At 42.0% G+C, this 13,402-nt stretch overlaps 1 protein-coding gene across 1 annotated transcript; it reads right to left on the minus strand.

Moving 5' to 3' along the window:
* Nucleotides 1-7,893: 7,893 nt before the first annotated feature.
* LOC115675275 (uncharacterized) lies at nucleotides 7,894-8,268 on the minus strand. Its single transcript, XM_030597871.1, has one exon. The coding sequence runs from the start codon at nucleotides 8,266-8,268 to the stop codon at nucleotides 7,894-7,896; it is 375 nt and encodes a 124-aa protein (XP_030453731.1).
* Nucleotides 8,269-13,402: the final 5,134 nt, after the last annotated feature.

Below are 13,402 nucleotides of genomic sequence, written 5' to 3' on the forward strand. Positions count from 1 at the left end.
GACCCACTGTGTGGGAGACTGTGAAGCTTTGGGTTTAATTATGAGTGGGACGGAGGTTTCTTCGCTTTTTTTTTGTTTTTTTTTTGTCCACTTGGGTTTCGTGAAAGAATGATATTAAAGTTTCTAATGCTTAAATTATTTCGTGTAATCCACGATCCACACCTTAAAAATTAAATTAATATAAAGTAGAAATATTATTCGAAAAATATAGGATTAATACAATAAAAAACCTTAAACTGATACACTTACAATAAATTTATCCCAAATTGATATTTTGATCACGAAAAACTCCAAATTGATAGACTTATGACAGATTTACCCCAAACTAATTTTTGAACACCAAAAACTTCAAACTGGTACATTTATAACATATTTACCTTCAATGAGTTTCCATTAAATTGGATTAATATCAGGAAAAATTACAAACTAGTACATCTGTGACAAACGGAGGATAAAATTCCAAACTGGTACACTCTTAACTGTCACGTGTCATCAAACTCTGAAATAAAATTTAACAGAAACTAACAGAGAGTAAATTTTTCACAGGTTTACCAGTTTGTAGTTTTTGGTGGTCAAAAAATTATTTTTTTTAAATTTGTCGCAATTGTACCAGTTTGAGGTTTTTCGTAGTATAAACACATAAATATATCGCAAAAACCCATTAGCAATTGGGTTAATACCACAAAAAACCCCAAACTAGTACACTTGTTACAAATTTACCCCAAATTAATTTTTTTGACCACAAAAACCCCAAACTACCACACCTGTGACAAATTTACCCCAAACTAATTTTTTGATCACAAAAAAATCTAAACTAGTACATTTATAATAAATTTACCTTTCGTTAGTTTCCGTTAAATTGGAATAACACCACGAAAAATCACAAATTCGTTCAAATGTGACAAACAGAAGATAAAACCCCAAATCGGTACACTCGTCAACTGCCACGTGTCATTTAACTCGGTAATTTGATGGTAACTGAGGGTAAATTTGTCATGAATGTACCCGTTTGGAGTTTTTTGTGGTTAAAAAATTTGTTTGGGATAAATTTATCACAGGTATACCGATTTGGGATTTTTCGCAATATTAACCCTTAATCATTACCCTCAAAGAAAGAATCATTTTTTGGATTATCTCGATCGATTAAAAGGGGACAGACTTTTTCGTAATATATAGATTTCGTTTTAATTCATCCACAAATACCGGATACGAATCATTGCACATTGTTTTTTGCGTTTTGTAGTTTTGAAAATTCGAACAATATTTCGAACTTACCGAGAAAGTAGAAAAGTTGTTTTTTTTCTTTTGGAAAGTGCAAGCAAATAGATCCTATGAAATTTATTAATTTTAAAAGTATGTAATTATCAATATACTGTGACTTATGTGTTACGTACAATCAGGCTATTCGAAGTTGAAACATTTCTTTATCATGCGAAGTTAACTTGTACCCTAACACAATTCTTAACAAGATCTTAAGATAAGTTTTCAATATAATAATTGTTTCGGAAATGTGAGTATCTAGTGCGTTGACGATGAGAATGTTCTTCGTTACCCTGTTTTTATCAGCAATATTAAAAATCAATTTTAAGAAAGTATTTTTAAATCATCAATTTCTTATGAAATAAACTATCGGAGAGTAATAATCACTTGCTATTTGTCAAGAAAGGGCGGAGAATAGTATTTCCACATAGGAACGGTGAGGTGGGGGGCTCGAAATTTTTCTTTTTTGGATAGAGGGGTTTACAGGGTTTCCCCAAATTGGCTCATTAGAGGCCAACCAAGCTCTTCATAGAGAAGTTCTAAAGTCCGGAAACATACCGGGCCAAAAAAAAATAAATCAGTGCCAACTATCAACTTCACTAATTGTGGTGGGGTCCATTGCCATAAATAATTTAATGTTGGGAAAACATTTTTTTTTTGGTAACCGAGGATCCGCCACCATTCCCCGGGGACGAGCCCGCACAGGTAATCGTGGCACCTATACCTCAGGGGAGACTAGCCCAGCAACCCACCGCCAGTGCCACCTACTTAAATTACGGAATCGAACGGGAATTCGAACCCAGAACCTCTGAGGAGGGAAAGAAAGCGCCCACCAACTCGGCCATGCGCAGGTGGGTTTGGGAAAACATTTGATGCCACTAATTAGAAGAATTCGTGGACCTTAAGGTTGTGTTTGGTCAAGTTCATTATTAATTTCGCTGGAAATTTTGTAAAGTTTTCATGCACGTGGGTACGACATGCGACCTTATATCAACTCACCTGAAAGAACGATGTTGACATTATATACGCAGCGGAATATTCCATCTTCATATTACAAACACATAACTCTTGTTCGTTTTGATTTTAGCCCTCTTTAATAATTATATACTAGATCTCTAGCTACAACCAAGCAACACAACTGAAAAATTCTGTATCGACCCGGTCTAATAAGGGTAGGAAATGATGTCAGGGTATGAGGATTTGGACAAGGAGTGACTCATTGCAGGTTTCTAGAATGGCGAAGGGGGTAGAAATGAACCGAATTGTATATCGACCAAGAGGAAAGTGTGCCACGGATATATATGTGAAAGCTGGAATTAATTTACGAATGCACTTTTTGACGTAACGTTTCAAAGTTAGGAGTGTTTAGATTAGGGCAAGATGATTGATTTCCTGGGAATACGTTAAAGGACAAAATCTGAAGCTCAAAATAAGACAAGCTAAAGCAAATAATACCTCAAATGAGTTAATAAAGCGAAATTTACTTTGAATGAGTTCATTCAAGGATGTCACAAATTCCGTCCAATATTATACACTATCCTAATCTCTTTCAAGTGTCAGAACTGGAGGGAAAAAAAACAAGAGAGCAGATCTTAACGAAATAAAGCACGAAAAGGAAAGATTAAACCCAGAAAGCCACAAACTGCGAGTCCATTCTAGGCGTTAATTCCAATGTGCAGTGAAGAACAAGAGCAATTAAAGCCCTAATAATTCACGAAAAAATGGGAAAAGTAAAAGGGCGATGATCTACCTGAAGGAAGTATAAAAGGAGAGCTCTGCTTTTTTTTTTGCTAAATCGAACCTTCCATTGCATCAGAAAAGTACAATATTACACAGAAGAGTTAGAGCCTACATCAACACAATAAATTAAAAAAGACTCCACTAACACTAAGTTTTTGACTCTAGGTGGTAGATCATTAAAAAAGAAAGATGAAGCATTTCCTAAATGATAAAAAGCCCATTTTGCAAGCTCATGAGCAGCAACATTACTAGATCTGTTGATCCACTTGAAACTTCATTCTGGGTTATTGCTGAGAAGTAAGCGAGTGTCCGAGACGAAAGGATGAATACACCAAGGACAAATGCCCTTTTGTTGAATAGCATCAATTAACACCTTACAATCACTTTCAAAAACCGCTTTGTGGATGCCGAGGGATTGAGCAGCTTTGCATGCGAGAAGAAGAGCTGCAGCTTCCACTTCCACTGGCGAGTTCCATCTTCCTCGTCTTGTCCACGCTTGGACAGCTGAGCCTCTATACGATCGTGCAATAATACCTATGGCACCTCTGTTATCTTTCCACGCACCATCTACATTAAATTTCAACTCTTGGTTTGATGGAGGAATCCAAGAGTTTGACCTTACCCCAATAAAATCCGGTTTCTCGCTTAACCTAACTTTGTCCTCCCTCTTGAACATATGTGAATATTCCAAGAAATCTTGTATGATCATCTAAATCGCGTGGGAAGGCACTGGAATAGTCTGATCATGTAGCTTTGCATTCCTGTAACGCCACATTATAGTGCAAAGAATTGCTGCATAAAGGGTGAAGAGCTTGCAATCCACTCCCGTTGTCTGTGCTATTTTTCCTGGATCAAGAAAGTGATTCACCATCTCTTCCGGAGACCTGAAGTTCCAAGCAGACGAGATAATACCCCATGGGCTCTGTCTCCACAAAATTTGGGCTAGAGGACATCTTGTGAACAAATGTACTGAATTTTCCTCCGAAGCTCCACACAAAGGGCAAGAGGGGTCTGGGATATGGATCAATTGAAACAAGTTAGCTCAACAAGGTAAAACGTTAGACACTATTCTCCACAACATCATTTTGTGTCGCTCATGAGCTCTAGCTTTCCAGATTTTGTTCCAAATCCCACTATTGTTACCATTTTCATTTTGCAACTTTATGAGTTTGTAAGCAGATTTAACAGAAAACACTCCATCGATAGCTGGATGCCAAATCAGTTTGTCTACCCCAATGGAGTTTGGCACATGGATCTGAAGGATGGCTTGTACTGAGGTTGGGCAAAATGTTTGATTTAGACTTAATACATCCCAAGTTTTTGTCCCTGGGATAAAGAAGCTTTCTATCTTTCTGTGCTTCAAAGCAGGATCTGGATCAATAAAAGAAGGCATATGAGTTGAGACATTAGGAATCCAGGGGTGATTTCCGACCTCGATCGACTTTCCATCCCCTATTTGATATAGAGTTCCCAGATTAAGTATTTCTTTGGTATCTATTATTGCCTTCCACAGAGGAGAGGCTGATGCCTTGACCTTGTGATTCCAGAAATTTGAGGTTTGCAGATATTTCCCTTCAAGTACTCGAACCCATAACTTGCCTCTATCTTGGATCATTCCCCAACCGAGCTTCAAAAGCAAAGCATTGTTGAAGTCCTTATTCTGCTGAAAACCCATTCCTCCACTCTTCTTGTTTCTACACAAAGAATCCCAACATTTAGGTGTAAAATATCTGTTTTTCTCGGTTGGCACACCCCACCAGAATTTCCTTATAGAGGCATCGAGTCTGTTACCAGTACTCCGAGGTAGCCGACTAGATTGCATAGCATAAATTGGTGTGCTCTGAACAACCGATCAGATATATGTTGCTCTCCTCGCCCAAGGTAGTGTCTTTCTTTTCCAGGAGCTAAGTTTATTGTCAACCTTTTGTTCGAGGAATTGATATTTTATCCTACTTTTTCCTGGATTGAAGAGGGGATTTCCAAGGTACAGTGATTCAGGATCTGTCTTTCGCATGTGGAGCTCATCCATACAAAACTTTTTCATGCCCACATAAGTATTTTTAGAAAAAAAGACGGACGACTTCTGATGATTCAAGCTTTGACCTGACCACGAGCAATAAATTTCAAGGCATTCCTTCAGTGCTCTCACTTGATGTTTAGTGGCTCCAACAAATAACAACAAGTCATCGGCATACATAAGGTGAGTTAAAGGCGGACTTTTTCACCCTACTCTTATACCTGTAATAATCTTCAAATCCTCTGTTCTAGATAGAATTCTAGAAAGAAGTTCAGTATATATCACAAACAGGTATAACGAGATAGGGTCACCTTGTCGAAGTCCCTTCTGAGGTTTAAAACTTCCCGCCAGTCTACCATTAATGAGAAGAGAATAATGAACCGATGATACACATATTTTTATGAGCCTGCAAAAGTGAGATGAAAACCCCAGACTACAGAGTATTGCATCAAGTATATTCCAATCAACTCTATCATAAGCTTTTGACATATCAACCTTGAATCCCATGAATGGACTCCCCTTTCTTTTCTTCCTCATGGAATGTAAGATTTCTGTGCAATTACGGAATTCTCTTGAATGCTTACTGCCGGAACAAAAGCGATTCTTGAGGTGAAATGATACGACTGAGGAACCCTTTCAGTCTATTTGCCAACAACTTAGAGATAAGTTTATAGCTCACGTTGCATAGACTTATGGGCCGAAAATGGTTAAAGGTGTGTGGATTATGAGTTTTTGGGATGAGTACTATAAAAGTATGATTGAGAAGATGAGGCAACTGACCTGTGTTAAAGAAATGTTGCACAAATTGGACAATATGGGCCTTCACCACTTCCCAGCATTTCGTGTAGAAAATAGCATGGAATCTGTCTGGGCCTGGTGATTTAAGAGGGGCCATCTCTTTCAAGACGCTAAATATTTCATCCTGAGTTGGAATCGCCAAAAGATCCAAGTTTTCTTCGTCAGAAACTATCTTAGGGAAGAGTTCCCTAATGAGAGGGTGTGGATCAAGAGATGGTCCCGAGAAAAGCTCTGTATACTTGGATAAAAAGAAGTTTTTAATCTCATCTATACTCGTAAGCCATTGGCCTCAATCATCCTGAATTGCGAGGATATAATTTTTGCGCCTTCTGATGGTTGTAGAAAGATGGAAGAATTTGGTATTCCGATCACCCTCCTGAAGCCATGATTGTCGCGATTTTTGCTTCCATATCATCTCCAATCTCTCCCATTGCTTGTTAATAGCCACCTTGATTTCTTTTTCCCTCCTGCTATGATCTTCTAATCATCACTTTGAATGGAATCAAGTGCTACGATCAATTCCTTGAGGCGTTGTTGGCAAATACCAAAATGCTCCTTATTCCACCTTTTGAGAGCTGTTTCTGTCGATTTCAGCTTCCTATGCCATGGGTTAATGAATTGCCTACCACATTATTGTTCCAAGCCTTTTCCACTTCATTAACACAAGTTGAGTCCCGTAGCCATGCAGCTTCAAATTTAAAAGGACGTTTCGAGTTATCCTCATTAGAAGTTGAATTCAGCAAAATACGAGAATGATCCGAGTTTACCACCGGCAAGTGGACAACCCCTGCTCGAGGGAATTTCTCACACCATGATGTCGAACAAACTGCTCGATCAAGTCTTTTCCGAACACTTGCAAAGCCTTCTCTGCTATTTGTCCAAGTATAAGGTTTGCCTTTGAACCCAAGATGAACACAACCCAATGCATCCATAAAATCTACCAGAAAGTGACGAGATGGGCCCGGACCCAAAAGGAGAGCTCTGCTTAGCTCTTCTGGTGTGAGACCTCGCTGATGCAGCTGAAACCTTTCTGCTCAGCCCTACCCACCATCTTCTACCTCCGGGACGACGAAAAGCAGAAGATCAAGATACCTTTCAGATTACGTAATAGAAAAAAATGACACCAATAATCTATGAACTTTAGTTTAATATGCAATGCGATCCCTGAACTTTTCGTATATGTTCAATTTAGTCCCTAAACTATATGAAAATGTTCAATATTGTCTTTGAAGTTAAATTAATGAAATGACAATATTGAATATTTTCAAATAGTTCAAGGATTAAGTTGAATATTTACCAAAAGCTCATAGACCACATTGAACAAATTAAAAGTTCATGGATCGCATTGCACATTGAGCTAAAGTTCAGGTACTACATTACACATTGAGCCAAAATTTAAGACCATTTGTCATTATCCCTACAGTATAAAGAGAATTGTACATGGATAGGTCCATCGAAGGGCGAGGTCTTCATGAATAGGTCTATCATTTTCAAGCACACGGATATAGATAATGTCTTCGGGGGTATTTTTGCATCTTGTCATATTAATTAAACATGAAAATGTCAAAATGATTATAATAGGTTGGATGCTAATTAAGTCTGCATTTATGGTCTTTTAGTTCATGCATAATAATGCATCATTATTAGGCATTTCATATAGTCTTTGTATATATCATGTCATTGCATATTTGTGTCACGCCCCGTACCCAACCAGGTGCGAGCATCCCACCTCCGGTCGTTTGTGATGCAACGCTCCCAGGATGCGTCGCTGACCCAATACCCAATCAGAGATAAGGCACATGCGGAAACAACGTACATAAATATATATATATAGACACACACACCCGTACAAAACAACATATGTGAGACCAAGGTAGAACAGCCATTAAACAAGAATATACACTTGTACTCTTATAGTAAAAACCCCTTTTACACTATCCTTTTGAACAACTCCAAAAACCTATAGCAGTCAACTGCCACTATATCAAAAAGGGTAAGTGGCACATGTGGTTAGGCTAACTAGGGTATGAACGCTATTCAAAAGAGACGGTCTTCGCTTCCCAGGGTACCGGCCTGCTCTAGGGCTCCCAGTCAGGGTATGAGGACTCCGATGAATCGCCCAATGGTTCCTCTGAAGACTCCTCCGAATCCATGGCCTGTGCTCGCTCATCCTCGGCTGCGATCCTCTCGTCCTCCGAATCTAGCTCTAACTCTGGGTCCAGATAAAGACCTAACTCGTCATCTTCCTCAGCTCCTATCTCCACATCGGACCCTACCTCGGCGACCTCTCCAATCTCTTCCTCATCATCTATGTCCATGTCTTCAAATTCCTCTTCTTCATCTTCGAGCTGATCAGGATCTTCGACAATTACTTGAGGCTCCCCATGCATGGGCTCATCCACGCCGTCTACGTCATACACATCCTGAGGATTGACTATCTCACCATCAGCCATCCGTGGAATCATCAATCCATTTTGGTCGATCGGCACATCAAAAGTCCTAAGGGGTTGCCCTAGGTTTCCGTCTGCATCTCGTAAGCACCATGCCACGTACTCCTGGGTCTGATGAAAGTACTCTCCCACATTTATAAACACCACGGACCGGTATCTTACGTATGATTCCCCATTTCCTGCGGGGTAGGTACTGGTATACTAGTGTATCTGTACATGTATTCCAAAAAGCGGCAGGTTCGGCATCGTTATGGCTGGGGGTCTGAAAAGTTTCGATTTACACAACCGTGAGACGAATCTCAATGAGTTCAACCCCTAAACCTAGGCTAGGCTAGCATGCAATCTCCTGACCGGAAATAAATATTTGAAACTATAATGCAACAACAATCAAATAATTCTCTGACCCTGCAAGTTAGGCAGTTCAATATATAATAATCACGGCACGTACGTGGCACACATTACCACACGTACGCCAATCACATGCTCATGTACCGAGTCTCACACACTCGCATGCCAGTCCATGCATGTTCATGCATGCAAATGTCGTCGACAGGTCACGTGCATTTCCCGGCCCATTGGCCCACATTGGCAATCGCCCAATTTATTATTTATTACGACGACTCGAGTCAACAACATTCACGGCCCGGTGCGTCTAGCCTGCTTCAAAGTGCATGAGGCGCAGCAACCGATCTGGCCTAGTGTCTCTAGCCTGCTTCAAAGTGTATGAGGTGCAACACTGATCTCCTTACGAACCAAAGCCTGCTTCAAAGTGCATGAGGATGGTCGTCTTCCGGATGTACCGGGCATCGTCCTGCTTCAAAGTGCATGAGGACGGTATCGATCCGAAGGTCACGACCCGAAGGTCTTTAGGTGATCACGCAACTCATTATTATTCGAACCCAGCGTATGACGCTTCAGGGTATTTTGGGTGATCACACACTCATGGCAGGCACGCATTCTCGCACAATTTCCCCACATGCCTCACACTAGGCATACATAATGCGTGTCCATGTTATGCAATGCAATGCACCATGAGCACCAATGAAATTCAAACACTCAATATCATAACACGTGCTCAATTGGCCCAATTAATACCACATGGCCCGATGTGCGATTCACAATTCAATAATTAATTACAAGCCAAACAGTGGCCAGTCGCACTCCACAAAAATCAGCCACACCACATGCGACATAACAGTACTCAATCAATCACAATTAAGCACGAATTACATATACAATCAGTCAACCCGGACATACCCGGCAATTCCACCAATGGGCTCCTAAATTGGCCAATCAATCCAATTACTCTCCCCAATAAATTCTTATTGATCCACTACATTTTTCCCGATAATAATTCCTACCAATCGGTACACTAATTCCTCTCAGCATGTACTAGTATTCCTAAACCAGTCCAGAAAAAATGCACTATCAGTTCTAATCCGGGTTTAGGAATTTTACTCACTTAATCCAAGGTCACGACGACGAGGAACGGCGGCCGATCACTGGTGAACAGTGGAACCGGCGGCGGCGTTCCCGGCGACGGCGTACGGATGGCGGTGTACGGACGGCGACGTACGGACACTGTACGGGGACACCGTACGGACGGTGGTGAACAGTGACGTACGGACGTCGGGGACGTCACAGTGGCAGTAGCTCGGCCGTACGAGCTCCGGCGCGGCGGCGGTGGGGGCTCCGGCGCGGCGGCGGTGCTAACCCGGGAGAGAAAAATGGAGAGAAAGAGAGAGAAAGGGAGAGGGAAAGGAGTCGGACAGGGGCACGGCTGAAGCTGGGGACTGAGGTGGTCGACGGGGAGGCACGGTGGCCGGCGGCGGCGCTCCGGTGGCCGGCGGCTTGCTCCGGCAAGGCCTAGCCGAGAGAGAAGATGAGAGAAAAAGAGTGATCGGGAAGAGAGAGAGAGATCTGGCAGAGAGTGAGGGTGAGGAGAGAGAGAAACAGATTTAATTTGGTCAAATTTTAGGGTTTAGGGTGCCAAGTGTCACAAATCTAGCCCAAAATGACCATTTTGCCCCTCATCCAATGGCCACCATTAAATCTTATCCAATAATTCAAGGGCATTTTGGTCCTTTGCTGCAATAATTAGGATAAGTCCAATTTTAATTAATTTCCTTAATTATCCCCCAAAATTCGGAACCAAAAATAGCCCAGGGGCAAAACCGTCATTTTTCCGGTCCCGGGGTGAAGTTCCATTTTTCGCCCGTACCAACCCTCCATATGCTTGGCCAACATAATGTGGTGTCGGAATCGCGAAAACAGCCCTTTAAGCCCTAAAAAATCGACTGCAAAGTTTCGGGAATAAAATAATATTATTTTTCACTTCCGAGCTGAAATTCCAATTTTTGATCGAAACCACTCTAAATGTGCGTGGCCACCCCAAAATGACATCGGTTTCGAAAAATAATCTCAAACGGCCTTAAAATCCAACATCGGTGTCCACCGGGGCAAAATCGTAATTTTCACCCTCGGACCGAAATTCCAATTTTCAATCATACTAACTCAAAATATGCATGGCCAGCATAATATGACGTCGGATTCCCAAAAATAGTCTCTTAAGCCGTCGAAAATCGACATCGAAATCCGGGCCCAATTTCGTGATCAAAACTCGCTCAATTTCCAATTTCAGGATCTCTCACTAACATGCGGCTGTTTAGAAGTTACGCGTATCGACCTAGGGCTATCCGAGTCATAACGGTCCGATCATTGAGAGAATGAGAAATTATCACCAGTCCCAGAAGTCACGATCGTCCGGTTTAAGTTCAGGATTGGTTGGCCACGTGCACTCTTGGTCATGCAGAATCACCTGCGATCCGATTGTACATCGTTGGCCTTGGCCAAACCAAATCCGTCACCTTTCCTAAGATCGATCAACATTGGTTCATAATATTCTCTCATCATTTCTCGTGATCGGTGTCCGCTCCGCGATCGGGTCCTTGGTCCACGTACCGTTTCCTAATTAGCCATACCCTATTGGTTAGTATACCAAGAGTGATCAGCTTTGGGCGAGACTTACTAAAATGAAACGCGAAATATTGTCAATTTTATTGATCCCGGAATTACATCGAAATTCAGGCTGTTACAACTCTTCCCCCCTTACAAAAATTTCGTCCTCGAAATTTGTAGTCTACACTTACTCCTCAAACAAGTGGGGATGTTGACGTCGCATGGCCTCTTCGCTTTCTTAGGTGGCACCTTCCGTTCCGTGGTGCTCCCATACAACTTTGACCATTGGGATTGTCTTATTCCTTAGCACACGGTCTTTCCGATCTTCGATCCTGACTGGCCTTTCCACGTACGACACTTTGTCGTCCACGTCTATCTCCTCGTATCTTAGGACGTGAGTCGGATCTAGTTCATACTTTCTCAACATTGACACGTGGAAAACATTGTGCACTTGGGACAGGTTGGGAGGCAGGGCAAGTCGGTAAGCCATATCGCCAATCTTTTCCAATATCTCGAATGGCTCGACGTACCTTGGACTGAGCTTTCCTTTCTTGCCGAATCGGAATAATCCTTTCATTGGCGACACCTTGAGAAATACATGTTCTCCCACCTGAAACTCTAAGGGTCGTTGTCTCCGATCGGCGTAACTCTTTTGGCGACTCTGCGCTGTTCTCAGTCTATCTCGGATGATCTCGACAGCTTCCACCGTCTACTGTACTATCTCTGGGCTTATACTTCGCTCACCAACTTCGTCCCAACATAATGGCGTTCTACAAGCTCTGCCGTATAAGGCTTCGAACGGCGCCATTTGAATACTATGTTGGTAGCTGTTATTATAAGCAAATTCCACTAAATGCAACTGCTCTTCCCATTTGCCTTGGAAGTCCAATACACAGGCTCTCAGCATATCCTCAAGAGTCTAAATCGTCCTTTCCGATTGACCGTCTGTCTGCGGATGATAGGCCGTACTGAATTGTAATTTGGTTCCCATAGCCACTTGCAGACTTTTCCAAAAATTTGCAGTAAACCTCGGGTCACGATCCGATGTGATTGTCACTGGTACTCCATGAAGACGTACTATTTGCCGCACATATAATTCTGCATATCTTTCCAGCTCAAAATCCTTTCGCACTGCCAGAAAGTGCGTTGACTTTGTCAATCGATCTACTATCACCCATATCGAATCATGTCCTCTCTGGCTTCGTGGCAGTCCCGTTACGAAATCCATCGTGATGTGCTCCCACTTCCATTCAGGGATCTCTAACGGTCTCAGCAGTCCTCCAGGCTTACAGTGCTGTGCCTTCACTTGTTGGCACGTCAAACACTTAGCCTCATGCTTAGCCACATCAGCCTTCATTCCATTCCACCAATAATGTTGCCGCAAATTCTGATACATCTTCGTGTTGCCCGGATGGATACTATAATTGCTCCTGTGAGCTTCCGATACGATTTCTTCCTTGAGCTCTGCGTCATCAGGCACACACATTCTTCCCCGGAACTTCAAGATTCCATTTTCACTCACTTGGAAATCTGACTTCCTCTTAGCGGTATCCAATCTGACAATCTTTTGGATCTCCTGGTCCGTAGACTGCAGTTCCTTGATTCTAGTTTGAATCTCCGGCTCAATTCGTAATGCAGCTAGCAGACTGAGCATCTGGCTCACTTCAAACTTGAACTCTGAATCTCTAAGCCTTTCCAATAATGTCCACTCCTTGACCATTAGGTGCGCCATACTAGACTTGCGACTTAAGGCATCAGCGACTCGATTCGCCTTACCCGGGTGGTACAAAATGTCGCAATCATAGTCCTTTAGAAGTTCCATCCATCGGCGCTGCCTCATATTCAACTCTTTCTGCGAAAATAGGTACTTGAGGCTCTGATGATCGATGTAAATCTGGAACTTCTCTCCACACAAATAATGTCTCCAGATTTTGAGCGCAAAAACGATCGCAGCTAATTTCAAATCATGCGTCGGGTAATTCATCTCATGAGGCATTAACTGACGCGACGCATACGCAACTACTTTTCCATGCTGCATCAAGACACAACCGAGTCCTCTTAGTGACACATCGCTATAAACCTCAAATCCACCCGGTCCAGACGGAATGGTTAAAACCGGGGCAGTTGTAAGCCTATGCTTAAACTCCTGAAAACTCTTCTCACACTTATCGTCCCAAAC

Source organism: Syzygium oleosum, unplaced genomic scaffold (genome assembly GCF_021117445.2).
Source record: "Syzygium oleosum isolate NSW1041296 unplaced genomic scaffold, Sole_v2.1 Sole_v2.28, whole genome shotgun sequence".
In the NCBI taxonomy this organism is placed as follows: Eukaryota; Viridiplantae; Streptophyta; class Magnoliopsida; order Myrtales; family Myrtaceae; genus Syzygium; species Syzygium oleosum.